Source organism: Amborella trichopoda, chromosome 3 (genome assembly GCF_054954075.1).
Source record: "Amborella trichopoda isolate Santa Cruz 75 chromosome 3, AtrichopodaSantaCruz75HAP2 v2.0, whole genome shotgun sequence".
NCBI classification, from domain to species: Eukaryota; Viridiplantae; Streptophyta; class Magnoliopsida; order Amborellales; family Amborellaceae; genus Amborella; species Amborella trichopoda.
In genome coordinates, this window is record NC_142338.1 from 3178467 (window position 1) to 3204456 (window position 25990).

General features: G+C 36.3%; 1 protein-coding gene across 18 annotated transcripts; it reads right to left on the reverse strand.

Annotated features, from left to right (window-relative positions):
* On the reverse strand, positions 1-25897 carry LOC18439793 (zeaxanthin epoxidase, chloroplastic). 18 transcript variants are annotated; one of them, XM_088862866.1, is made up of 12 exons: positions 25721-25897; positions 17192-17883; positions 14845-15007; positions 14385-14459; positions 13885-13985; positions 13589-13704; positions 12456-12667; positions 12086-12177; positions 11384-11498; positions 10911-10996; positions 3484-3529; positions 1-216 (listed from the first exon to the last, which is right to left on the reverse strand). In XM_088862866.1, the coding sequence occupies exons 2-11, from the start codon at positions 17839-17841 to the stop codon at positions 3526-3528; spliced, it is 1614 nt and encodes a 537-aa protein (XP_088718992.1). In that variant the 5' UTR covers positions 17842-17883; positions 25721-25897; the 3' UTR covers positions 1-216; positions 3484-3525. The 18 variants fall into 18 exon arrangements, 10 of the variants coding, with proteins under 10 accessions (XP_088718992.1, XP_088718986.1, XP_088718994.1 ...); XM_088862860.1 differs by lacking the exon at positions 25721-25897 and adding an exon at positions 23407-23528; XR_016052720.1 differs by lacking the exon at positions 1-216 and adding an exon at positions 2676-3281 and having other exon boundaries at positions 13636-13704.
* Between the last annotated feature and the right edge of the window lie 93 nt (positions 25898-25990).

The following is a 25990-nucleotide window of genomic DNA, read 5'->3' on the forward strand; positions in this document are numbered from 1 at the left end:
GAATGGAAAGTATGCATTAATCCTTTTTTAAAATGCAGACGTCCAATTTCATATTTTCATTGTAGCTCAACTCTATGTTTCCAGAACCTTTAAATATGGCCAATTGGATGGCACCCAAATTCCTTTTTATACCTTGACTAAAACAAACCCTAAAATGAAACATCTTGATATTCATCACCCTAGAGCATTCCACTTCATTCCAGAGACCTCAAGGTGCTGAAATAACAATAACATCATCTCTTATCACCTTCCCTAACAAAGAAAGCTGGTTGAAAGGTTCAATGTTAAAATACCATTACAATCAAGGCCGCCATCAAGGTTTTTCTATTTATTTATTTTAATTAATAATAGCATTTCATTTCTGGCTTAAACATTGTCTAAATACATAATATGCCTGGCTTGCAGCTCCAACGGATTTCAGAGGACCATAATATACTAGAGAAACCGGCTGCATAAGCTAAAAGCCTGGATACAATTGGGACTTCATATACAAAAGGTGTATTTAATAATTCCTATATTAGATCTTACTTAGATCTAGAGATCAGAGAATATTTCCTAACATCATCATTAATATCCACATCGGGGCATGCAAATCCACTCCTCCCAGACAAGCTGTCACACCCCAAGAATTTACAATACTGTTATTCCTGAGATGTGACAGTCAAAAAATATATACATCTCTTGATAGGACAAATTTACAGTGGCGAATTCTTACAAAATAACAAAAGAAAGCTTAGGCACAACTACAATATCTACTAAAGTTGATCCTGACGAGTACTCAAAATGAAACCGCAGTTATTCTGAAAAATGTTTACCATAGTTTGATGAGTTTGGCTACTTAGTAAGTGATTATCATAATCCTAAAAATAAAAAAAAATTAAAATAAAATTTTTAATAAGTAATAGTTCGTATGAGCATGATGGTCCTTAGGGACCATCACTATTTTCAAAGCTTTTGCTGCCTGGCTCTTGCCACATTCACTAAAGGACGTGGGCTTTAGGCGTTTACAGTGTAATTTAACGGTTACACCTCATGTGTGAGGTGTAACTTAATAAAAAAACTATGATATAGCATTATAAGAATTTAAATACGATAGGCGAGGACTCCCACTCTAGAAAATTTTGATATCTCTCTCTCTAGCTATCGAAAGCTCCCTCTCAAATATTTTAAGTAAGTGACTTCATTATCTTGAATTTAATCCGTTCTTTTTAAAAATGAAATGAAATAATTAGTTCTGCTTATTATCATGAATTTTAGGCGCGATAAATTTTATGCGCAAGTGGCTTCATTATTTTGAAAAATAATCTTTTTAATAAAATTATAATATTAGAAATTTTAAATGCTGTAAATTCTTAGAAAAATAAATTTAGTTATTTATTTTTCTTATCTATTGTTAGAAAATTTTAGAAATAAAATTATTTTAAATAAATGTGATATTTCTGCTGTTAGTAAAATTGTAAGATTTCTTTCTATTGTTTTTGAATATTTAGACATTGTAAATTTCATGTGCAATGACTGCTTTATTATTTGAAAATTGATATTTTTGTAATTGATTATAACATTGTTGTGAAATGTTTAATTGCGAATTGACATCTCATAAATTTTGATAATTCCGTATTCTTGAAATTCTATAAGAGTTTTTCTATACATATTAAATTGGCAATTATGCTAAAATGTCTTTACGAACTGCTACTTTTCTAAATTTGAACTCAAAATATTTGATTGGTTATTTTTGAAATGTTATTGAAAGTGACTGTTATTAATGGTTTCTGTGAAATTCATATTAATTATTTCAGTGATATGTTGAGTACATGATATTGCTGCTTTCGAATGTTTAAAGAGATTTAGAAATACTTTAAGTATGCAAGTGGACTCATCCGGTTCGCAGGTGTGGTATAAGTGAACCTATCCGGGATGTCGATAGGGATTAAGTGAACTCATCCGGTACGCCGGTGAGATATAAATGGACCTGCAGGAATTAAGTGGACCTATCTGGGACACCAATAGGAATTAAGTGGACCTATCTGAGACGCCGATAGGGATTAAGTGGACCCATCAGGACGCTAATGGGGTATATAAGTGACCTACTTGGGACGCCAGTAAGGTAATTTTGTGGAATCTTTTGAATCATGTACTGCCGTTAAAATGTTATATGCATTTCAATCATTTGGATTATGTTTAATTGTACATTTCTGAAAGTGAAATTATTATCTATTAATGCTTGTGCTCGCATTGTTTTAATTGACCTCCATTTTGAAAGTTTGTTTATATCTTTCATCGATGATTATTTTTAAGATTATGATGATCACTTACTGAGTAGCCAAACTCATCAAACTATAGTAAATATTTTTTAGGATAACTGCGGTTTCATTTTGAGTGCTCGTCAGGATCAAATTTGAAAGATATTGTAGTTGTGCTTAAGCTTTCTTTTGTTACTTTGTAAAAATTTGTCACTGTAAATTTGTCCTATCAAGAGATGTATATATGTTTTGACTATAACATCTCAAGAATAACATTATTGTAAATTCTTGGGGTGTGACACAATCATACTCAAATATTTAGCATATTTTATAACATCCACGGTTACTTTGTCATTATTGTCTTCGCATGTATCAAATAATGGGTTTTGTGGGTTTAATCTCAAGTTTGAAATAAATGCAAATCTCAATCCTCTATAAAGGAAGTTAGAGTCCATTTATTATATTATTAATTTAGTACTGTAAGTCATGATGCCCCCTACTCATATTTCAATCTTCATACCAATAAATTAAAAGAAAACAATAAGGAGCACACAATGGTATATGTGCATTTGCCACCGTCAACACCCATGATAGTGGCAATCTAGATTGATTGGTCGGCCGTGCTGTTTAACATGGGCCCGCCCATTGTGCATCATCTCCACCTTCAAATGGGATAGGCGATGAAGATTAGCCCAGGACACCAGATCATGCATCCCAAAAACAATGACTTGGAAACACAAATAGCGGTGGATAAGGGCATCATGCCATACAGAAATGAGGATGTCACATCTTGACTCCCCATTTTATTAGAGAGTATATCATACACCATAAGGCATATGATACATGGTACTTCAGGACATCCACTAACGATTAATGATGATGCGTGATGAGGATTTAACTACAGTCCCAGACGAAGCCATTCACTTGGGTAGATTAGTATCCCACCCCAAGTGATGAGAATGGATGTTGGATGCTGTGCCATATATCACACATCAGTCATCTACAGTTGTATTCCTCCCAGTTTATAAATGGCGCCCTGACCTGCTTTGAATAGGATGGAGGTGCAAAATGTAATAAACCAAGAATATACATGATATATAATAAAGATAATAGTGAAAAATATAACTTTTTTTTTTCTTGAATGATTTTTGCATTCATATTTTCAAAAAATGAATCAACGTAACATAATGCCACATGAAGTAAAAAGAAAACTATCAACTATGGACTAAGGAGAAGAACTAACATTTGTCAGAGTCCACTCTTTGGCACCCCAACCCTCAAGATTTCATCTGAAGCAACAAAGAGATATATTATATCAATGACGGCAGGAATTCAAACAATATACAAGTACATCACAAATTAAAAAGTTAAATAAAACCACCACCTAGGTGGTTGGGCTATGTGAATCAATATTTGCCAAAAATAGAAATATGTTCTAGCATGGAAACCAAAAATGGAGAGATTTGCACATTAATTTGAATAAGAAATCTCCCTCCTTCCAGAGTTGCCATATCTTGGGCTCATAATGCTATACTTGCAGGGAAGGGAAAAAAACCAGTTTACACTTTAGCAGCTACCATTTCAATGGCTTTAGTATCCACTGGGTTTCAAGGAATGGCATATTACCAAGAACCTCTGACTAGTTTGGATGGTATTTATGGTTCTACCGTTTCCTCAGCAACTGGCTTTCATTGTTTTCATATGATTATTTGCGCTTCTTTCTCATAAATCCACTCCCAATCAACTGACTGTACTCCACTCACCATCAGGATTTGTTTGCTTGCTTAGTTAGCAGGGCTTTGCTTCCTTGAGCTTAGTGAGCTCTTTTCCTTGCCTTAGCTTAGTTAGCTACAACGACTATGCACCTTAGCATGCAAAGCTACAGCTACAACTGAATTTTTTCTTGTCCTAATTACATGAGCAAAGCGCAAAGCAGATGCGATATCCAATATGTATATTATGTTAGAAATACATTGAACTTAACTATATATATTTGTTGTCACAAGGTTATTTATTGTCTAGCCTAACTATGCGGCTTGGCTCCTAAGTCTAGCAACTAACTTAGAAGTCAGATTCAACCTTCTCACACATCACTCACACAAGAGAACATGCACAAGGGCCTACACAAAGGGTCAGGAAGGGCCATGGTCCTATTCTATTGCTCTACACAGTTATGCGAATTACTGCATCAAATAATCCTCAAGGGTCTGGGCTTAGGGTTTATACAGACCCAGTCAACTTTTGAATGGCAATAAAAGTTGGCAAAGCCCTAATGCATGGCCCGCAATGAAGCCACCATGACTTGGCCATTACGCCCACATCTCTGGTTCACTAATGATGGCACTACCTCCTTTGAATTTGAATTTGATGCCTGGACAACTTGGGTACACTAGCTCATCATCCAATCGTGCCCTCGAGTGGCAGTGAGGTCTCAACCTGCATGCACCATGCTCCGTGGCCTTCTTGTCCACCACGATGAGTCGGTCAGCCCAATACTTGAGTCTGCTCTTCAAATGGGTTTGGCAGCTTAAATAATTGAATCACTAGGAGTTGAAGGTCCTGCACTAAAAAGTAGCACAAGTTTGTACGTGACACTCGTTGAGCCTCTTCCTTAGTTGTTGGCTGCATCAAAGGACGGGTCATTGCACCGAGCCCTTGGCCAGCATGCGCACACCAAGTTGGCAGCTAGACGAGTGTCCCCCATCAACAGTTCCCAACGTCGTCATCAGGTGTCTAACCAAGAAGTTTTGTATCAGACCCTCATACTGCTAGAGGGTTACATCTCTTTCCCATCTAGCTACTTCGGGCAAACCATTCCACCTAAGCAGGAAATCCACCCTTCGATTCTTGTTTTGACCCAACACACACCGAGCCAAGATGATCTCAACCTTGCGTTCAAACAACTTGAGCTCTCATCTCATCCTCGTTGCAGTCAGAGGGCTTCAAGAAGCTCACATGAAACAATGGATGCACCAATACGGTCAAGGAGAGAATGCAGTAGGCCAATTTTCATAACCGTATGGTCGCCTTTCTAGACAAGTCCATGAGGTACTGTATTGGAACTAATCTTCTTCCAAATCTATGGAAGGAGCTTGAACCTCAGCCAATTCCCCACTTTAAACTCCAAATGTTCCCGGCCTTGGTCCACACACTTCTTCATACACTTGACTGCTTGGTCAAGGCAGTCACATACCTCCTCAAACTGTTCTCCTCAAGACCTAGCAGTTGGACACTACACCTGCCCTTGTTGCAGTGCTACATCATGTGGTGCTAGGGGCTGCTGACCAATTGCTAATTTGATGATGCTCTTTTTCGTCGAAGAGTTGTGATGAAGATTATAGCAAAACTGGGTCATATCTAACAGTTTGAACCATTTGTGTTGGTTAGCCATCACGTAATGTCGAAGGTACTCCAAGATTACATTCACCCATTGTGTTTTACTATTTATCTAAGGGTCGTAGCTCGTTGAGATATTTAGCTTCACCCCCATCAACTAGAACAAGTACCCCCAAGACCTTCCAGTGAACCTAGCATCTTAGTCACTTACAATGTCCTCCAAGGCACCGCAAAATTTCACCATGTGTGAGGAACAACTCTATTGCTACCTCAGCAGTGCAACTGTCAGATGCTGCAACGAAGGTGCATATTTGGAGAACCGGTTGACCACTACCATGATCTGGCTTATGCCATCAACCTGGGGTATATCGCTAATGAAGTCCATGGACATCTAAGGACCTTCAAGGATAACAAGGCGCTCGAGTAGTCCGGCCAGCCTCTGCCAATTTGTCTACTCTTGTTGGCAACAAGGCATGTTTGAACATAGTGTTTTACATCTTGCTCCATGTGGACCAAGAAGTTCCTGGCCAAGTGTGCTATGGTCCTATCCTGGCTCAGATGACCTGCAGTAGGGGCATCATGACACTCACTCTAAGCATATTATTTGTTGGCACCACAAACCTACTTTCGAGCAAGTAATGTTGCTAAACTCTTAGGCAGTGCACCACAATGGTCATCTCTTTCTCATGGACTAAATACCTTTGTTCAATCTCATTAGGCTTTTGGCACTCAAAAGCCACAAGGTGCTCGTCCTGGGTCTAGACTTCTCCAATTGCGTAAGTGGAGGCACTCGTCTGCACCTCAGATGGCTTATCGAAGTCTAGGAGGTGCAGCACCAGTTTGCCGGTAATTCCCTCTTCAACTTCCAAAATGCTACCTCACAGGCCCTTGCCCACTCCCACTTGACCTCCTTCCTAAGAAGGTTGTTCAAGGCCACAATCTTTCTAGGGTAACCTTCAATGAACCGCTTTTAATACTTATCTAGTCCCAAAAAGGAGAATGGCTCAATAGACATCCTCAAGTTGTGGCCACTTGAGAATGGCTTGCACCTCCTGACATCCATCTTGATCACCCCTCTACCAACCTTGTGCCTGAGGAACATGATCTCCTCCTAGGCAAAAATACAATTTTCAAATTTCGCATTCAACCAATTTGCCTTTAACCTTTCCAACACTGACCTCAGATCCTTAACATGGTCATATAGGGTCTAGCTATACTCTACTATGCCATCTAAGCACACAACAACAAAGAGATCGATTTACTTCCAATGAACATCATGCATTAGATGATCAGCATCCAGGAACTATCATGCTTTCTTTGGGACAATACCGATATGCCAAAAGAGGACTTGGATGGCTAGATCATCTGTGGATCCAGCAACTCATCTAGCTGCTTGTGGAGTTCAGCTCCCTTTGATGAATCCAAGTGATAAGGGGCTCTAGCTATTGGATGTGCACCAGCTAGAGCTCAATGTAGTGCTAAACCACACACCGGGGGGGAAAGGTCCTAGGGAGCTCTGGGGAATAATGCCTACATATCTTTCAAGAGTCCTTCAACTATGGGAGGCACCATCAAGCCATCTCCAATCTCCTTGGTCATAGGAGCTGCCAAGTAGGTGGCATGTTCTTGCAGCAACCCAGTCTTTAGTTATAGCACAGATAACATCTTTCCCTTGTCTTTGCTAGCCACCGGACCATGAAAGGGTAACTTTCATCAATAATTGCCACCACAACGAGGTGTGGCACAGCTTATGCCTTGTACATTGTCAAAATATCCAACCCAAGAACTACCATGAAGTCATCCAAAGCACAACTATAAGCGAAATGCACCCATTCCAGTCCCGACCTTAGCTAACACCTTGTTAGTTATCAGCACAACAAACTAGCCCACTGAGTTCACAGCCTTCATCATTCTTGGATACCATGTCCACCATACTCTAGCCTCATCGCCATTTAGGGTGACTCTCATGTACACGAGGCCACCTCTGGTGGGTACTTCCTTATCCACCTTTTGCATAGCAAACAGCTGAAGAGGAGTGGCCGGCACTACCTCTTCTTCTCCCTTGGGCACCATTTGGACGACTCCTAGTGAGTGCAGTCCTTGTCTCAATGGGGACCTTTGCAGATGAAGCAACCCAAGCAGTCCTTGTTAGCACCTGGTTTACTAGAAGACTCCCCTCTAGGCCACTCAACTTCTTGAAGATTTGGGTCCCTGCCAATTTTTCTACCACGGCTTTTGCCTTGCCTAGACATGAACCCTCAGAAGGAGCTTTGAGTTTATAGTCCATGAGACTCCTCCACAGCCACAACTGCAAGGAGATCCTTAACCCTTGGTGGCCTCAGCTCCGCCTGAGGCCATCAATGCAGCACAACCATGAAGTTGAACAACTTGTCCTCCTCAGACATGTTCTTGATGTCATGCATGAGGCTAGAGCAGTGTTCCGAGATTCAGTTTGGCCAAGGTACTACTTGACCCTTGGCAAAGACGAGTTACTTGGGCGAGTCCAAGTAACTTGCCCGAGTCCAGCTCGTGTTAAAAAAGTAAAAATAAAGCCCAAAACATTAATATATGTTAAATAATCTTTCATTTTTCTACGTCAAACTCACAACGGCGTATTCGTTATCTGTGCCGCCGATGGCATGCCTCTTTGCCAAGAGGTCTCGGCTTCCATGCTCAAAGGTGCTCTTTTTGGAGTTGTTTTTTAGCTTGTCAAAAAGAAAGGGGCTCAATTTAAACAATAATGTGGAAGTGTTCGTGCGGGGGGTTCAAACCCTCAATGTGATGAGGGGTAACCATGCATGGCACCCAACAAGCACTTTGTGCGTATTTGAGTCAAAATCAACATAATAATATATATAGCTTATACATGACGTACATCAAACTTGGGAAAAACTCGTCTCGCCCATAGGGCGAGGCTGTGTAACTCGGCCGAGTCCAAGTATGTTTGTTCGAGTCCTAGAACACTAGACTAGAGAATTTCTTCACATACTCTTGCACAGTGGCGGTGCTTGATTTTCTTAATGTCTCCCCTACTATCCAAGCCACACTACTTGGTAAGAACTGCTCCTTGCGTTCCCACTTGAGGTCCTTCCAAGTCGCAACAGGAGGCCTCGATCCATCAATGGTGCATGTCCTCCATCAAAGTTTAGCATCTCTGATGAGGTATGTGGTGGTTACAGTCACAAGGCCTTCTTCTGGAGCATGGCAGCATTAAAATATCCTAGAGGAAGTTCTCAAACTCATTAGCACTCCTTTGTCCATCAAAAGGTTTGGGCTCAACTACTCAAACTCTAAGTGGCTTAAGCATGCTTGGGGAGTTACTCAATGCCTTCTTGATTAGATTGAGCTCCCCTGTCAGTGTCTCGAGGTTCTCCTCAAACATGTTGGATAAGGCAGCAAAATCAGCCTCTAGGTCCCCCATAGAGATTCTCCAAGCACTAACTTGCTCCTCATGAGTCTCCACCATTGCATCTAGTCGAGCAGTGAGATGCTGAGAGCCAAGGTGCTCTCTCCTAAGGCAGCGACTCAAGTGACCATTTGATCAAGCTACAAGTCTCTCCTTCACTTGAGTCATTTGATCGATCATTGCAGGGGCGATATCTTAGAGAAGTATGAGCCTGCAGCGATACCGATGTCACAAAGTTATTTTTTGTCTAGCCTAACTGTATGGCCCTTGCTCCGAAGTCTAGCTATTTGGGGTTTAGGCTTAGCCTTCTCACACACCACTCACTCAAGCAAATACGTACAAAGGTGTATGCAAAGGCCTAGAAAGGTCGTGCCACAATTTTATTACTCTATACAGTTACAAGGTATACTGCACCACACGCCCCTCAAGGGTCTAGACCAAGGGTTTTTAGACCCTGGTTACAACTTTTGAATTTCAAATGCAAGGCAATATGTGTGGGTCAGCCCAACTGCATGGCTTGCATTGAAGCCACATGGCGACTGGCTCCTGCCAGGGTCAGTTCTAGAAACTTTCCAACGTTTTAACCGCCATGACTTGGCTGTTACACCCCTATCTCTGGCCCACCCATAAAGGTGTTGCCTCCTTTGAATGTGCCCAACCTAGGCACACCATTGTGCCCTCGCATGGCCTAAAATTTACTTAATTGATCTTACTTGCCAAATTAAAAAATTGATTAGCAAATTTGACCAAATATGGACAATTAGGCATGTTTTTAGCCCCACAAAAATTCACACATACATCTCATAATGTATCATAAGACGTACTATTTTTGGAACTTGAATTCTTTCTTTTTTCCATATTCATACATCTTAATGTCAAGATGGTTAATTTGATTTTTCCCAATATAAAACAACTTTTTTCGAGGGACTTTTAAGGTGCACCTTAATTCTACGTTTTAAGGTGTCAACTTTATATAAACTTTTTCACACACACACAAATACATGCACACACACACACATATATATATGTAGACACACACCCCGCTAGAATTCACAACCCTTGAAAATATAAAGTTTAATGCTAGAATGGGTTATAAGTAGTGTATTTACTAACTATGTAGTTTCTTTTTTAAAGAAATTACTTTTTGTAGTTGCTTGCTCACCAGGAAAGGGTATACATATAATTATCGCTAAAAGACAAGGGGCATTTTTGTTATCTTTATAAGGGTAAAAGTTGAACTTTTTATTAAAAGACAAAGTTAGTGTACAAATAACAGGACAATTGACTTCCCAAAAAGCATTCTACTTGTATGAAAATTTCAAATTTACCCTTAATGAGTAAGTAACCTATAAAAATTGTTTTTTTGACAAAAATAATGATGTTTTCATAAATACACCAATTACAACTCATTCTAACATTAATCTTTGTATTTTGAGGAGTTGTTAACTCTAGACAAACCCCATATTTGTGTGGGTATGTGTGTGTATGGAGAGAGAGAGAGAGTGAGAGAGGCAATCTCCCTCTATCCATCAGTTTCAAATCACTCTAATGATGGTTTTCCAACTAGAAAGGCCTTTGTTTCACCAAAGAGAAGGAAAAAGTGAGACATAATCTTAAGGAAGAAAAAGAAACAACTAGGAAACATTTTGCATGAAATTTTCCTTTTCTTTTTTTCTAGGTTTACATTTCTCTTTTTTTTCAAATTTCAAATTTGTTCCATTCAGCAGATTCTTCTTCAACTTTTGAGAACCATCTTCCTTTTTCTTAAATGTATTGTATTCATTGCTTTTGCGTAAGGAAAGGTGTCAAAACAAGAAAGAAACACGACATCTTATTTGTGGATTCAAATCAGTTACACTGGCAACCAATTTGCCTTACCTCTTTAAACATTTAGGCTAAAAAAAACTAGTTACACTTTCTCAATGTACCTATTCCCTGCTGTAATCCAATCCATCATCACTGACAAACCAAATTGCACGAAGTGCCTCGCCTCAAAAAGAAGATGATTTTTTACCTGCATTTACCGTAGGAGCTGCAATGGTTAGGGCTTTCAAAGTGAATGTGTTGTTGTACATTATTAACCAATGCATGGTTCCATGTTGTTAACCTAGGGGAAAGTACACTATAAACCACAGCAGTAACTTTATAATAAAGTGATGGAAGGTTATGGAGACAGGGCCCCACAAGAACGCAACATGACCTCAATTTGGTTCCCAACCTCTATCCATTATCATTCGATGGTGATGACCCTATGGACCATACATAATCCATTGGATTGTTTTACACTTTCCCTTAATGTCAGTGATAAAAAAACATTTGTTTCACCTCAAGCACATAAGGAAAACAAAGGATGTATTCAGTAAAACTCCACAAAATACAAATTAAAGGACAAAATTCTTACTGAAATGGTTCCTAGTCCGACATCAAAGTAAGGATGGTAGAAGGATAATGAATCTGCTGCCAATCGACTTATAGAATGCAATATACCGACCCGCAACATCCTCTTACTCTCATATCTGTTTATTTAAACATCCCAACAAAAATGTGAAGTGAGTCCCATGCCATTCGAAACAACAGAATAAACCCCGCAAATAAAACATGGGGACTCGTTCGGAAGGAAAATCTTGACATTTCTATTTTTTTCAAGAAAATCTTAAGGAAAATAAAAGTATTGGGAAAACTTCAAAGATCTTGAAATATTCAGGAAATTCTAAGCAATATCTGACACAAATATCATAAAACTTTTGAGTATATGTCGTGTATTGGGTTGTGGAGAGAGAGAGAGAGAGAGAGAGAGAGAGAGAGAGAGAGAGAGAGAGAGAGAGCGAGAGAGAGAAAGAGAGAGAGAGAGAGATTTGTTATTTTGATTTTGCACAATAAGATCTCAAGGAAAATAGAAATATGAACAAAAATAAAAAACCATGAAATATTAAGGAAATTGTGAGGAATAGCGCAGCATCAGACATTTGCATTATGTTGTACACACACACACACACACAGATGACAATGTTTCTGAAATTCGCCAAAAGGATCATGAGATTTTCAAAGAAAATTTTCATATATGGCCCCCCAAGGTGAAAAAACTAAAGGTCTATTTCAGTACCTCTTCAAGGCGTAAGGAATTTCTTTGCATAATCTATTTCTGAACCCAAGCTTGGCAGCTTTCTCAAGCTCAATGATAAGTTGGTAACAATCCTGCAGTATGATGTGCAAATTAAGTGACCATGATACTTTTATTGCTAGTTACCATCATTCCTTCAAATAATGGCTACTTCTATAACAGAGAGAAATAGAATTTCATTCTCTCTCAATAACTACCACAGGCCTAAACCAAGTAACTTCAACAATCAACTCAAGTATCTTTTTTTCTTTTTTCAGGATAAAGTGATAATCAACTCAATTATCTTAAAAGACAAAGAAATACATGTGGTTTACTTATTAAACAGGGAGCGAACGAAAGCAAATTTGCATACCTCAATGGCCATGCATCCTCCTTGCCCTAGATTTGGTTGCATGGCGTGAGCAGCATCACCCAACAGCGTCACATGACCTTTGCTCCAGGTACCCAACATATCTATTTCATAAATATCTCTCCGAAGAATCGTGGTTTCTGGAGTTTTATGAAGTAGGTCTACAACTAGATTGCACCAATTTCCAAATAATTGAAGAAGTCGTCTTTTTTTACCTAAATCATTCAATAATAAATATATTCAACTGCAAATGTAATATTTTCAATGTGAATACTTGACATGACAATTCAAAAAACAAAGACATTCCAAACCAAATCCAGATTACAAGCTCCACTAAATGACCTGAAAAAGAATATGGGCCTGCAAAATATCTTTTCTAGACGAACCAAAGGTGCGAGAAGGATATTAAGGATTTGAAATACTTGATTAAAATGAGAGTGCTACTCAAACTCAATATCCCCATAGGGCTACCAAGCATTTTGAGAGCGTACTTTAGAGTGAGAAATACCGCTTCTTTCATGCTAAGTTTATAGAGGAGTGGAAGGATTTGAATATATCTCCAAATACACTTGATCCTTCTGATGCATAACAGTGCTGTTGCTAGGCTAAAGAGCAAGCCCACTCCTCTCTATAGATTATATCTACTAAACGCTAGACACGCTCTATAAGAGAGAATTGAAAGGTTACTATATATATTCTCTTTTATTCACGAGAGAAGCATTTGTAGCACAAGGAAGCATCAGCTAAGTATGATATATAGCATTGGCACGGAGGTCTGAGTACCATGCAATACACATTAAAGCGTTGGATCAACTTGTTTAAAGCATTTCACTAGCAACATAGAGCATCACTCCTTTTTTTTTGGGTAATTCAGTGGGGAAGATGGGCCCCTACCCGTTTTTTCATATAGATCAGGGAGTTAGCTTTTGAAGGTCTCAGTGGGTGGTGTCGGCAGGATTGGAAACAACAACATGGTAACTGGGTATGGGGTGCTACCACCACGACCCAGCCCCTTTTCTTACATAGAGTGTCACTCCTGAATCTTGATCCAGTATAAGTAGCCATCTATGCAGAAAATAAGGACAGCAGCATTAAGTATCTCTAAACAGGTCACAAGGGCAGGTAAAAGGACATGCCTTCAGGAGGATCACTATTTCCAGGAGGCTCGTAGTGGAATGCATACCATTGCGTTTTTCCATCTCCTACATCCATAGTAACAAAAAATTGCTTGTAACCCAGAAAGACTCGATACCTTCACAGAAAAACATCAAATTTCAAATATTATTCATCATGAGACCAATGAAAATTGCATCGACCAATGAATGTCATAATGATAAAGTAAAAATATTCTTCAAAAGAAAATGTGACTTACACAATAATAGGTGGAATCACAGATGATTACAATATGTTATTTAAATTGAGATACACTTACCCAACTGTCTCATTATCTGGCGGTACAAATTCTGTTAAGCCACTGTAGCATGTATAACTTGAATACTTAACATCCTGCTTCCCAAACAACTTTCCACGTACCTAAGAGAAAATTGAATAAGCTGGTTACAAACAAGGAAAATTCGGACAGCTGCCACAAAGAACTGTATAATAACAGGCAGCTGCCTGGACAGGACAAAAATTTTGTTCATGAATATTTTGTTTGTAATCTAGAATTTCACTATGGGGCAAAGAGATAAAGAAATTTAACAACCTCAAAAATATATTAAAGATGGACCGGAGCAGCTTTTCAGAAAATAGAGGTATCATAAAACTGGATTGGAGAGGATAAAAAATCCATTCTTTCCATTCATCAGGTACTTAATACACCAGAGCATGAGTAAAATAACTCAGATCCATATGTCTGCTTTACTGATTTATGATTTTCCCCTTGAACGAGTAACTTCACCAATATAAATAAAGACCTACAAAGTGAGTTACCTTTGACCATATTCCATCTGCACCAACCAACACATCACCTTCATATTGTTGGCCATTGCTAAGAATTGCAGTAACCTGTTTTATAGTTTTGAAGTTAAGAAGCATTCTGATATCATGGTAATGAAACAACAATACAACCAAGGGGAAGTATACTATAAAAGTATAGACTATGAACAAACCGCAGTACATTTGATTCATCTTTGTTTTAGGGAAATGATCAACAATGACAGAGAGAGAATTGGACATTAAGGTAGTGTCCTATTCTGGTGGGTCCTCCATTAAGTTCCTTCCCAACCAATTAGATTCCTTACATATTTGAAATTCAAAAGAAATCTAGCATACTAAGTAGAACAAATTTTCTCAAAGTGTTGCAATCAAATGATCTATTGTGAGTAAAAGATATCCACATACAATGCAGTGGCCAAATCAGCAAAATCCAAAGCATTTAAGTGATCCAAACCTTGGTGCCATCATCTGTGAAGTCTACAACATTAGACATGTTGTAAACAACATCAGGCCCAACAGCATCCATTAATATTTTTTGCAAAGTTATCCTACTGATAACTCGTGTGAGTGGAAGACCCCTCTCTGCAGCAGGAGTAAAATAATCATACCGAACAAACCTACAGCATCCCAAATAAAGGGAAAATAGATGAGTACACAACACAAGTTCACAAGTCTGAATGTTAAACTCATAAGATAGTAGGGTAGAGAGCTTTTCTTTTCTGAAATACAAAGAAAATTACATGTTCAATATAACCACAGCATAAAATTAGGATACCTACATGGGCGAAAAAGCACAAATGTGAAACGATTACTAAAAATCAGGGAAAGAAGGTATACAATTATCAGTGATGCGATAACAGAAAACTTCATGACTTGCAAATTTGAAATGCTAAAGCATGAACCAGAACAAGAATTTGAGAGCAATTCATGGCCTGTAACTCTTCGTGGTTCAAGGATCATGAAGATATTCTAAAAATTTTCATCCAATAAGAAAATCACAGGACCATTCTTTGGTGGATTTTCAAATCTCTTTATCACTTAATTCTGTTTTTGTCTCCACACAAGGTCAATGTAGTCAAAATATCTTCTTTGATATTGGTAAAGGAACAACAACAGAATGTGGAAATAATAGAAAGGAAAGTACGGTTTCGTTGGAATAGAGCCAACTTCGTAGCAAGTCCAGGGAATATAAACGTTTCCAATACAAAAAACAAGTGAATCAAAACTAGGCAAATCCAATTAGGACTTGCTAGAGTTACTCGATCAGCTGCCGTGTCTGGAACCATACCCAAGGGAACCGGCCTAGATTTGTTGGGTACCAATATTCTATTATTATTGTTTTTAATACCTGCTCAAGTCTTTGACAGACCTGACTCAGACTCAGGACCCTAGAGAGTCACAACCCTAGTCCTTGTTTTAAACCATTGCACAAAACTATAGATGATCATTACGAAAACTTATCAAAATGCACCTAAGAGATGAACTATTCAACATTTTACCCTTTTTTTATTTAATTTCAAAAAATCCCATCAAAATATACATGGTCATAAATTAGAATAGCTGAAAATGGGTAAAATGTTAAACAAATTGATAAGTTATGTATATTTTGAAAAAATTTCCGGACAGTTATTCCAAGAAAAAACACAACATAAATATAACTCAAACGAACAGAAAGAGAAACATAACATAACCAATCTACAACACTCTGAGGTAACCAGCAAACAAAACAACCAACAAAAAATTGACTGAAAATTCACTAATGTATCTTTGGACAATAATGCAACCTTATTTTCTTCATGATATTCTAATAAATGTGCCACCAAGGTTTACTTTCTAGTGTGACCAATGCTTTCTCCAAACTTTGTCAAATCCATTTCCTTAGAGGGTAATCAAAATCCCAATTTCTTGTATGAGTCATAATGCTTTGCTTCCTAGAAGGGCCAAAACTCATTTTGAACCCATAAATACTTTATTCATCAGTTTTATATTAAAATTGTCCAAAGTCTTCTAGGTTTCAAATATTGATCCGGACCCTATCTTATTGAACAAATAGCCCACGACACTTGACTTCTTCCTTTGAGATGCACACAACGGCAAGATTCTTGGTAGAGGACAAGAGATTGGCAGATTTTTCTATTTAAGTATCACGTATCTCCTTACTCATCACTTCAAAATGGATCCAAGAAAACATACTCCCACCAACTTCAAAGCTATTCACTTTATAATATTCACTTTATTAATTTATTTTGTATTTAATATATGTTTTGAAATATGCAATATCTCGTTGAACGAATCGGTATGTATAAATCTTGAGTAAGTAAACCCAACTAAACTTCTGCCATTTGAAACAGTGCACACTGGATATCATGGAAACAATTTGTCACAACCAAAATTAAGGATAAAAGATAAAATTTGGTCAAGACAATAAATTAATGGGAAAAGTATATATAAGGTTGCAACCTTAAAATGTAGAATTAAAGATGCACCTAAAAAATCCATTGGAAAATGTCGCTTTAATGTTGAAAAGGACTCTACTTGATCATCTCAACATTGAGATGTATAATATGAGAAAAAAAATACTCTTGAGTTCCAAAAATAAGGTATCTTGTAGACCGTCCATTTTAAGATTTTCATATGTTTATAGATCGACTTGATTTTAACCATTTTTTGAGTTTAAAATTTTATAATTAGATGTGAAGATAGATTTTTGGATAATCCTAATAATGTTTTATACCAAAATTACATGTTACGATAAAATTTGGAGGTGCGCCTTAAATAGGCTTATGATAAAATAGGCTTACCACTCTCCTGAGATGCCATCTATCATGCCATTGATTCGATTGCCATTAACGCAACCAGCGTCCATTACTCTCTCTGCAACTTTTTTATCAATGGCTTGTAACACAGCTAAGGCATTACTCTGTAACTGAATGGACCCTCTATATCTCCCCTCTCCTCTCACTGCGCTTAAATTTCTCTCGAAAACCATGACATCGAAACCCCTATTCTTCGCAGCCAATGCAAGAACCAGGCCTCCAATCCCTCCTCCTGCTATCAAAATCCTAGGCTTTTTCACCCCCTTGGCGAAATTCTTCTCCAGTTTAGAAGGAGAAACTCCATTTCCATTTTGTTTCTTCATCAAATTGTTTTCTCCTTGAGAGGCCAGTTGCTCTAACTGCAAGGCACCATGGAACTTGGAACGACTGGAACGAGAAACCCTAGGGTTTTTCTTCATCCGCTCATGTGAATCCTCCTCCAATTTTAGTGAACCTCCAAATGTATCCCAGTGCTCCCTCATTAATGCTCCATGAAAACTAAGGCTGAAACCAGCCGCTTCTGAATTCAAAACTCTAGCTTTCTTCATCACCACCCCCAAATCTCCCTCCAATTTAGCAGAACCTCCAAATTTAGCACGATAATGGCCGAAACATGCTCCAAGTGAAGACGCCATGGATAAAGTGGAGAACTTCCTTTGAGACGATGAACTGCGAGCCTGCAAACATACAGAGATTTAATGATTTCATAGTCTTTTTCCATGAAAAAAAGCGCGGCGGAAATGGTGAGACAGCAATCAGATATCATCATGCATCTCTTCTCCATTTCTATATAAATTTCTCTTTCCTTTTCCATTTCTGAACAAATTTATCTGCAAATGTCCATTAGTAATCTTTATCTTTTCCAATTCGCGACGAATCTCTCTTTCAATCAGTTAAAAGAGCCTGCATCTCTTTTGCATTACTGAATAAAATCCTATATTCTTTACCATTTTAAGAGCATTACCCTTTAAAGACACTTTTTCGAAAATGGAAGTCTCTTTATGGAGAAAGAGTTAAGAAATAGCAGAGATCGATCAGAAAACAGCTTACGAGATTGCCACGTCACCAGATTTCGTTAAAAGGGTAAATTATCGTTTTAACCCTGCAAAAATTCAATGGGACAAATCAATGGTTTAAAAAACGGATCGGTGACCCGGATCGGGCTTCCAAAAAACCTATCCGGATCGACGAATCGGCGATTCGGATTAAAAATCGGGTGAATCTGTCAGAATAAAGCTTAAAAAAAATTCGAAAAAATTATTAAAATTCATTATAAATATTTTTTTTTAGGAATTCAATAAAAAATGAGGGTACTCCATTAAGAATTTTCATGTTTTTGAATAAATATGCGAATATTGATATGTTCTTTCCCTGCATGAACCGCCATTCAGCATTTAATTTACAGTATTTCGGGCTCATCCCTACACTGTTGCTGTTGGGACTCGATATGTGAATAATATGGCTGGGATAGGGTGCCCTCAGAATCATCATCTCTCTCATTTTCTCTTTGAATAATATAGATTAAAAAAAAAAAATAACAAATTTTCAAAAAAATCGATCATGGATTAAAAAAAAATCACAAATTTTCAAAAAATTCTATCATGGATTACAAAAAAAAATTCGATCATGGATTAAAAAAAAAAAATCACAAATTTTCAAAAAATTCAATCATGGATTACATAAAATTCGATCATGGATTACAAAAAAAAACAAAAAAAAAAAAACAAAAAATTCAATCGTGGATTACAAAAAAAGAAAAAAACAGTTCGATCATGGATTACAAAAAATTCAATCATGGATTACAAAAAACTCTATCATGGGTTACAAAAAAAGCAAAAAAAAAAAAATTCAATAATGGATTACAAAAAAAAAAACAAACATTTCGATCATGGATTACAAAAAAAAACAAACATTTCGATCATGTATTACAAAACATTCGATCATGGATTACAAAAAATTCTATCATGGGTTACAAGAAAAAAACAAAAAAACAAAAAAATCGATCATGGATTACAAGAAAAGAAAACAAACATTTCGATCATGGATTACAAAAAATTCTATTATGGGTTACAAAAAACCAAAAAATTCGATCATGGATTACAAAAAAACAAAAACAATTCGATCATGGATTACAAAAAAATCGATCAAGTATTACAAAAAAATCTATCATGGATTACAAAAAAAAAAAAAAAAAAAAAAAAAAAAAAAAAAAAAAAAAAAAAAAAAAAAAAAAATCCTTACGGACTCGCCGATTCCGTACAGTGAATCGGCAGAATCGTCCGGTTCTCGCTAGAACCGGACGATTTCCGATTTTTTAAGCGATCCGGTCCCCTTTTACGATTTCCGAGTCGGCTTCGACTAGGCGTTTTTTAAAACGCTGGGATAAATAAAAATTAGGGAAACTTGAGTACTATTTTCTTCGGGATATATTGAAAAGGAAATGGTTTGCTATGGCTGCGGCCCTATCAAAACAAGTAAAGACTCATCTCATAACTCATCAAAAATTTAATTCAAACACTGGAAAATCTTAAATTAATCATCTCCACTTGAACATTATGGTCGTGAAAAAAAAATTAGGAATTCAAACTCTAAAAATAGTGTATATTTTAATAAATTAGTTAAACTGTCTATTTCGCCCTAAAAATAAGTATTTTCCCGTCCTCAAAATTTGTAATATATTTTTTTAGTTTCAAAATTTACTGTAGGTGTTAAATTGATTTTAGAGTCATAGTAGAAATTTCTATTGTAGATGAGGTTTTATTTTGTTTTCCTAAAACCTAGGCTTTATAGAAACTTCTTCCTATGTTTCCAAATTTTTTTAATTTTATTTGCATTCTTTTTTTTTTTCTTTTTTCCTTCTTTTTTTTTCTTTTCTTTTTTTTAATTATAAAGAGATCACATTCACTTTTAACTATTTATATTAAATTAGATTGCTGAGGGCTCTATTATTGATTTTTTTCTTGTGTATTTTGAGTTTAGCCCATGACTGGATTCAAAATTAGACAGGAATGATTGTAACTTTTTATGTTAAATGGTCTCCTTCTTCTTCTTCTTTTTTCCAAAATATCTATTAGTTCGGCACTCATTTTCATACTGTGTTGAAATTAGCTTTCGTGAGGGCACCGAAATTAAACTCATTCTCTCGTTATTAATCTACTTTCTGATAACATAAAATAAAGAAAATAAGTAGAGGCGTTTTTAGTAAGAGCTAAAAGTTGCTTAAAAATCTGTTTTCACCTTTTAATTTAAATTATTTAATTTTAATTGTTTTCTATAAATCTGGTTAAGATAAAATTTTGGATATATATACCTAACAGTATTTTGCACCATATTAAAATATAAAATTTAATTTCAATAATTTGAAATGATCAAATTTATATGAAAAGTTTATATAGAGCCGAGGCTCTAAACAATCAAAATTTGACCCTACCTCAAAACTTTCACTAGAAGATATTGTTTTAATGCCCAAATATCGTCAAATTGATCATCTCGATATCAAGATGCATGGGCATGAGAAAAAAATGGATTTCATGTTTGGAAAATAATGTATTTTGTAGCGCATTTTTGGACTGTCAATTTTCAAGATTTTCAAGTTTTCATAGATATGTCGATCTACACTATTTTTTAAGCTTTAAACCTTATAAATAAATATGTAAATATATTTTAAGGCTTTCATAAAGATTTCCAGTATTGAAACTGCATTTCTCGATACTATTTGAAGGTGGGCGCTAACTTGATTGTTTAGAGCCTAGGCTCTATACAAACCGCACCCTATATATATATATATATATATATATATATATATAGAAAAAATATGGGATTAGCCCACTAGCTCATATGAACATACAAACCCAATGGCCCAGATTGAATCTGAGCCGATTTGAATATTAAAGATGTCTGGTAGTACTTGAATTTTTTTTTATTTTTCTATAAATCTAAATTACTTGAAATTTTAGGTATGTGTTCTTCTCATCAAGATGCACCTAATAAATATATATATAAAAAAATTATATGTAAAAAAATGATCAAAATACCCCCAAAATACATTTCAGGGGTATTTTGATCAATTTATTTCATGTAAAATATTTTTTTGATATTTTTCAAAAATTCACCTATTTTTAATGAACACACACCTAAAATTTAAAGTGATTTGAATTTCTAAAAATAAATAAAATTCAAATACTATCGGACATGCTTGATCGTCAGATCGGCCCAGATTCAATTTGAGCCGTTGGGCTCATATGTTCATATGAGCTAGTGGGCTATCCTATTGTTTATGAAAACATGCTCCAAATTTCAAGTCATTCCGATTTGTAGAAAAAAATAGAAAAAAAACAATACCGAACAATCGTGACCGTGCGATGAACTTCAGATGATGATGAGAGTAGGTGAAATCACTGTTCATTTTCACCTATAGACGTTTTGTAGTATCTTCATACATATATATATATATATAGAAAAAAGCTTGGATGAGCCCACTAGCTCACAGGAAAAACTAAGCCCAGCGAATGTCCAACTGGAGAAAGCACTAATTAGTCGTCTATTTGGTCAAACCGGAATGTCCTGTCCAGCCTTAATAATTACTGTATAGGGACTACCATCAAACTATTTATTATGGCACATGGGTCATAGTGTTTACAAAAATTTCTTGATATACAAAAAGTTTTGTTATCTCCAGCCACTTGATTCTATATCTAACAGCTAAATGTAATTGTGATCATACCATACTTCAAATTACATCCCATAGGAAGAACATGACAAGGGGTTAAGTAGGGTTGAAAATTTACCTGGTCTGAATCCAAAACTCGAAATTCGGATCCTATCTAGATCCGGATATGGATCCAAAATTTGGATCCATATCCCAAAATCTAGATCTGAACAGTAATTCGGGTCAGATCTGCATATTGGTGGATCTAATACAAATCTGACCTGATTATTTGTAAATAGTATTTATTATTATATATGTTGTAATATATATATATATATATATATATATATATATATATATATATATATATATTTTAACTTTTATAATTATATTTTAATTTTATAATATAAAAGATTTGAACATATTCAGATCTGGATTCCGATCCAAATCTGAATCTAAATCTGATATATACTTTTTGGATCTAGATCCTAGGTGGATCCGAACCCTATACAAAATATTGTGAGACCTTGGGCGAGAAGCAGCATTTCTTTTCCACTAGTGGCCTCACCTTAACAACTTATGTGTACGAATGATAAACTATTAGGTGGTAACTAACTTCCCCTTAGCTACTAGAAGTCCCACATTGTCAAGTTATATGCCTAGGTGTGATGCAGGATTATGAGGTAGGACCCATTTTTGCCCTAAAGTTCAAGTCCAAGGTTTTTGGGTTACGTTTAGTGGGGTTCATGACTAGACCTAGGATTAGACTAAAGGAGATTACGCAATTGTGAATCATGAGAATAAGATTAAATATTGAATTACCAAATGTGAATGATGACAAGAAAAACGACCCAACAATTATGGATTTCGATTAACAACGTTAAAGTAGGGTCGGGATCTATCATGTCAAACACCTGATATAACACAATATAGAGGTTGAATAGTTCACTACTGCAGGATCACGTTGTACATCTGGTCCCTCTAACCATATAATTGCATGAATATTATTCTATTTTAAATTTGGGATTCATTTAGAATCAATAGACGAGTTGTCTTGTTCTGAAAAAAAAAAAACTCAGTATATGCACACTTAGGTTTGATTGTTGGTTCGTCTATGTTCAATTTGACTAACATTATTTTTGAAGGGAAAATGTTTTGATGGGGCTGCAACCCTATCAAAATAAGTAAATATTTACTACAAAACTTACCGAAAATTGTAGTTTTGATGCCGAAAAACTTTCAAATTGAATATCTTGGCCTTTGACCATGATGATTGTGAAAAGAAATTAATATTCCAAACCCTAAATGTAATGTATATTATAGTGCACTATCTAGGCTTAGCCCTAAAGATAAGTGTTCACATATCTATAATATCCATAGCATTTTTTAAGCTTCAGATTTCATAGTCGGTATTGAAAATTAATTTTAGAGCCATCAAGTTTTTTGATGCCCAAAATACGAAGATACAAGGCGAGGCTTTATTTTTATTTTTATAAAGCATACGCTTTATGGACACTACATCCATTACAAAAATAAAAATTTTAAAACTTACCTTTTCTATTCGAGTGCCCATTATTTTGTGGGTACGACCACTGTTTACAAGTGGTGTAATACTTTTAGCCAAAAAATTTCCAGCTCCGCAGGAGAACATGGCCCATTCACTCCCTCATGGAAAAATCCTACCAAAAAATATTTGTAGGACTATAAAATTTGGGATATAATCTCCTAGTGACCAACCTCAAAATAAGTATAATATAAATAAATATATTTACACTTTAGATGTACTTAAAAAAAGGACGAGGTTTCAGTGAGGCCCTGGTTCTAAGAAAATTGGTAAGGCCGCACTTTGAAGCCTCACAAAAAAAAACTCAACTTAGATATTTTATCGCGAGATTTGAAGTTCCAAAAATGGTACAAATCTACATGTGATAGATATACGATATGCGATAACTTAAGCTAAAAATTACAGAAAAAGTATTTTAGTATTACTAAACATTACAAAAAAAAAGTGTATTTGTGTTACAATACAAATAATTTTTAGAATTTGAAAGCACTTTCCTGTATCCGTGATATTCGAGTTAGAGATAATCAATTTCCAAGTTTTTCTTTGATAATATAAGGGTGCAACCTTAAACAATCCAATTAAGGCGCACATTAAAATTTTATCATGACATGTAATTTTGTTGTAAAAAATTCTTAGTATTATTTTAAAATTTATTTTAGTACCTAATTAGAAAATTTTGAGGTGCACCTTAATTTGAATGTTTAGGGCCTCTCCCTTATACAATTTTTTTTGTGTGGAAATGGTTGCCCTAAGAATGTTTAGGGCCTCTCCCCTATACAATTTTTTTTGTGTGTGGAAATGGTTGCTCCAAGCCATTCGTTTCTTTTCAGCCGTTTGTGTTTAGTTATTGTGTAAAAGCTTTTGGACTTTTTAATGTTTTTTGGGTGAGTTAGTACGGGAGAGGATCTAGGACGTAGCGTTAAAGAAAGAAGCTTTTGGATTTTACGCTCATATAAATCACATACCAAACACCGAGGCAAGAAGGCGAACCCAAACCATTCAAGCTTCTTTTATGCTTAGAAATTAAGGCAAAAAAATTTCATGCGCATGTGCGACCATAATATATATTTACTCCTTTGGTAAAAATCCTATTTAATAGATCCTCATGAAACTAAATTTTGGGGATCTAACATCTTCAATCTATAGACTAACCTTGTATTTTCATATCACACTCCCTACACATTCGAGAAAAATAACATCTCAATATTGAATGGAGACTGTTCAATTTTTAGAGGGTGAGTTCTTAAACATCTCAAAATCAAAAAATTTCTTTTGAAATAAATCCTCTTGTAACTCTTAGATGTTTCCCAAAATTTATGACAAAAAAATTGTACAAAGCAGGTCCTTTGTCCAAGGAGTGAATATATAGTATTGCTCCTGCAGGAACATAATATATAAATGAAAAAGGATTAATGCAAAAGTAATTGAAATTACAAAGAAAGTAGTTCTAAAAGAAAATTATAAATACCTCAAAAATATACTTTGTTGACATATTTCCCTCTAATAGTTTTAGTATCACATCTTACATCCAAACATTATTTCCTCTTGTATTTACTCTCCCAGTCAAAAAATCAAAAAATTAAGAGTAAAATACCCTTATCCTCTCTCTCTACCCGCCCTCTCTACTCCCTCTCTCTACTCGCCCTCTCTATCTCTCGCTATCCGCCCTCTCCCTTTATCCTCTCTCTTATTTAGGGAGAGAGCAAAAAAAATGGGCATAGAAAGATTTGGGGGGGGGGGGGGGGGGGGGGGGGGGGGGGCGGGATGGACTTAGAGAGATTTCGGGGGAGAGAGCAGAAAAAAATAGTATGAGAGAAAAAACCCCATCTCTCTCAACCTTTTTTTTGTCTCGCTTTCCCAAAATCTTTCTCAACCCAATCTTTACCGTTCTCCCGGAATCTCTCTCCCAATCTCTCTATGCCCATTTTTTCTACTCTCTAATTTCTCTAAAGAGAGGAGATAGGCGGGTAGAGAGAGAGGGCCGATGAGAGAGAAAAAACAATACTTGGGTCTAAAGTGTGATACCAAAAGCATTGAGGGGTTGGATGTCTAAAAAATTTACAAAAAAAAAAAAAAACAACTAGAAGGCCTTGTTTTCCCCATATATCTGCATGACCATATGGTTGTACATTTATCTCTCTCCACTATCACTCCCAAATTAGAGCTTGAAGAAAAAAAAACGGATGTAAAAAAGAGATGTTAGGTATTGGGCGCTTAGGTGGTGGTTAATAACATACGCCAAAAACACAAAAAGTAGGAGAAGGAAAAAGGTAAGAAGGTAGGAGAGAGAAAATTAACAGACCTGACTCCCCCACCTCTAATGGACCACAACGAGTTCAGGAAGCAAACCCTTGCAAGACTCCTTTATGCATGCTCAAGAGTCAAGATATAAAGAGGGCGATCCCCCTACAGAGAGAGAGAGAAGGGGAAAGAAGGGAAGAGAGTCCTTTAAGAAGCCATGTAGAGAGAGAGAGAGACCAGTGTAGATAAGGGGAGGGAGGCCTTTAAAAAGCCATGGAGTGAAAGAAACATAGGGAAGCCAGGCCCACCTCTCTTTTTATCTCTCTAAACA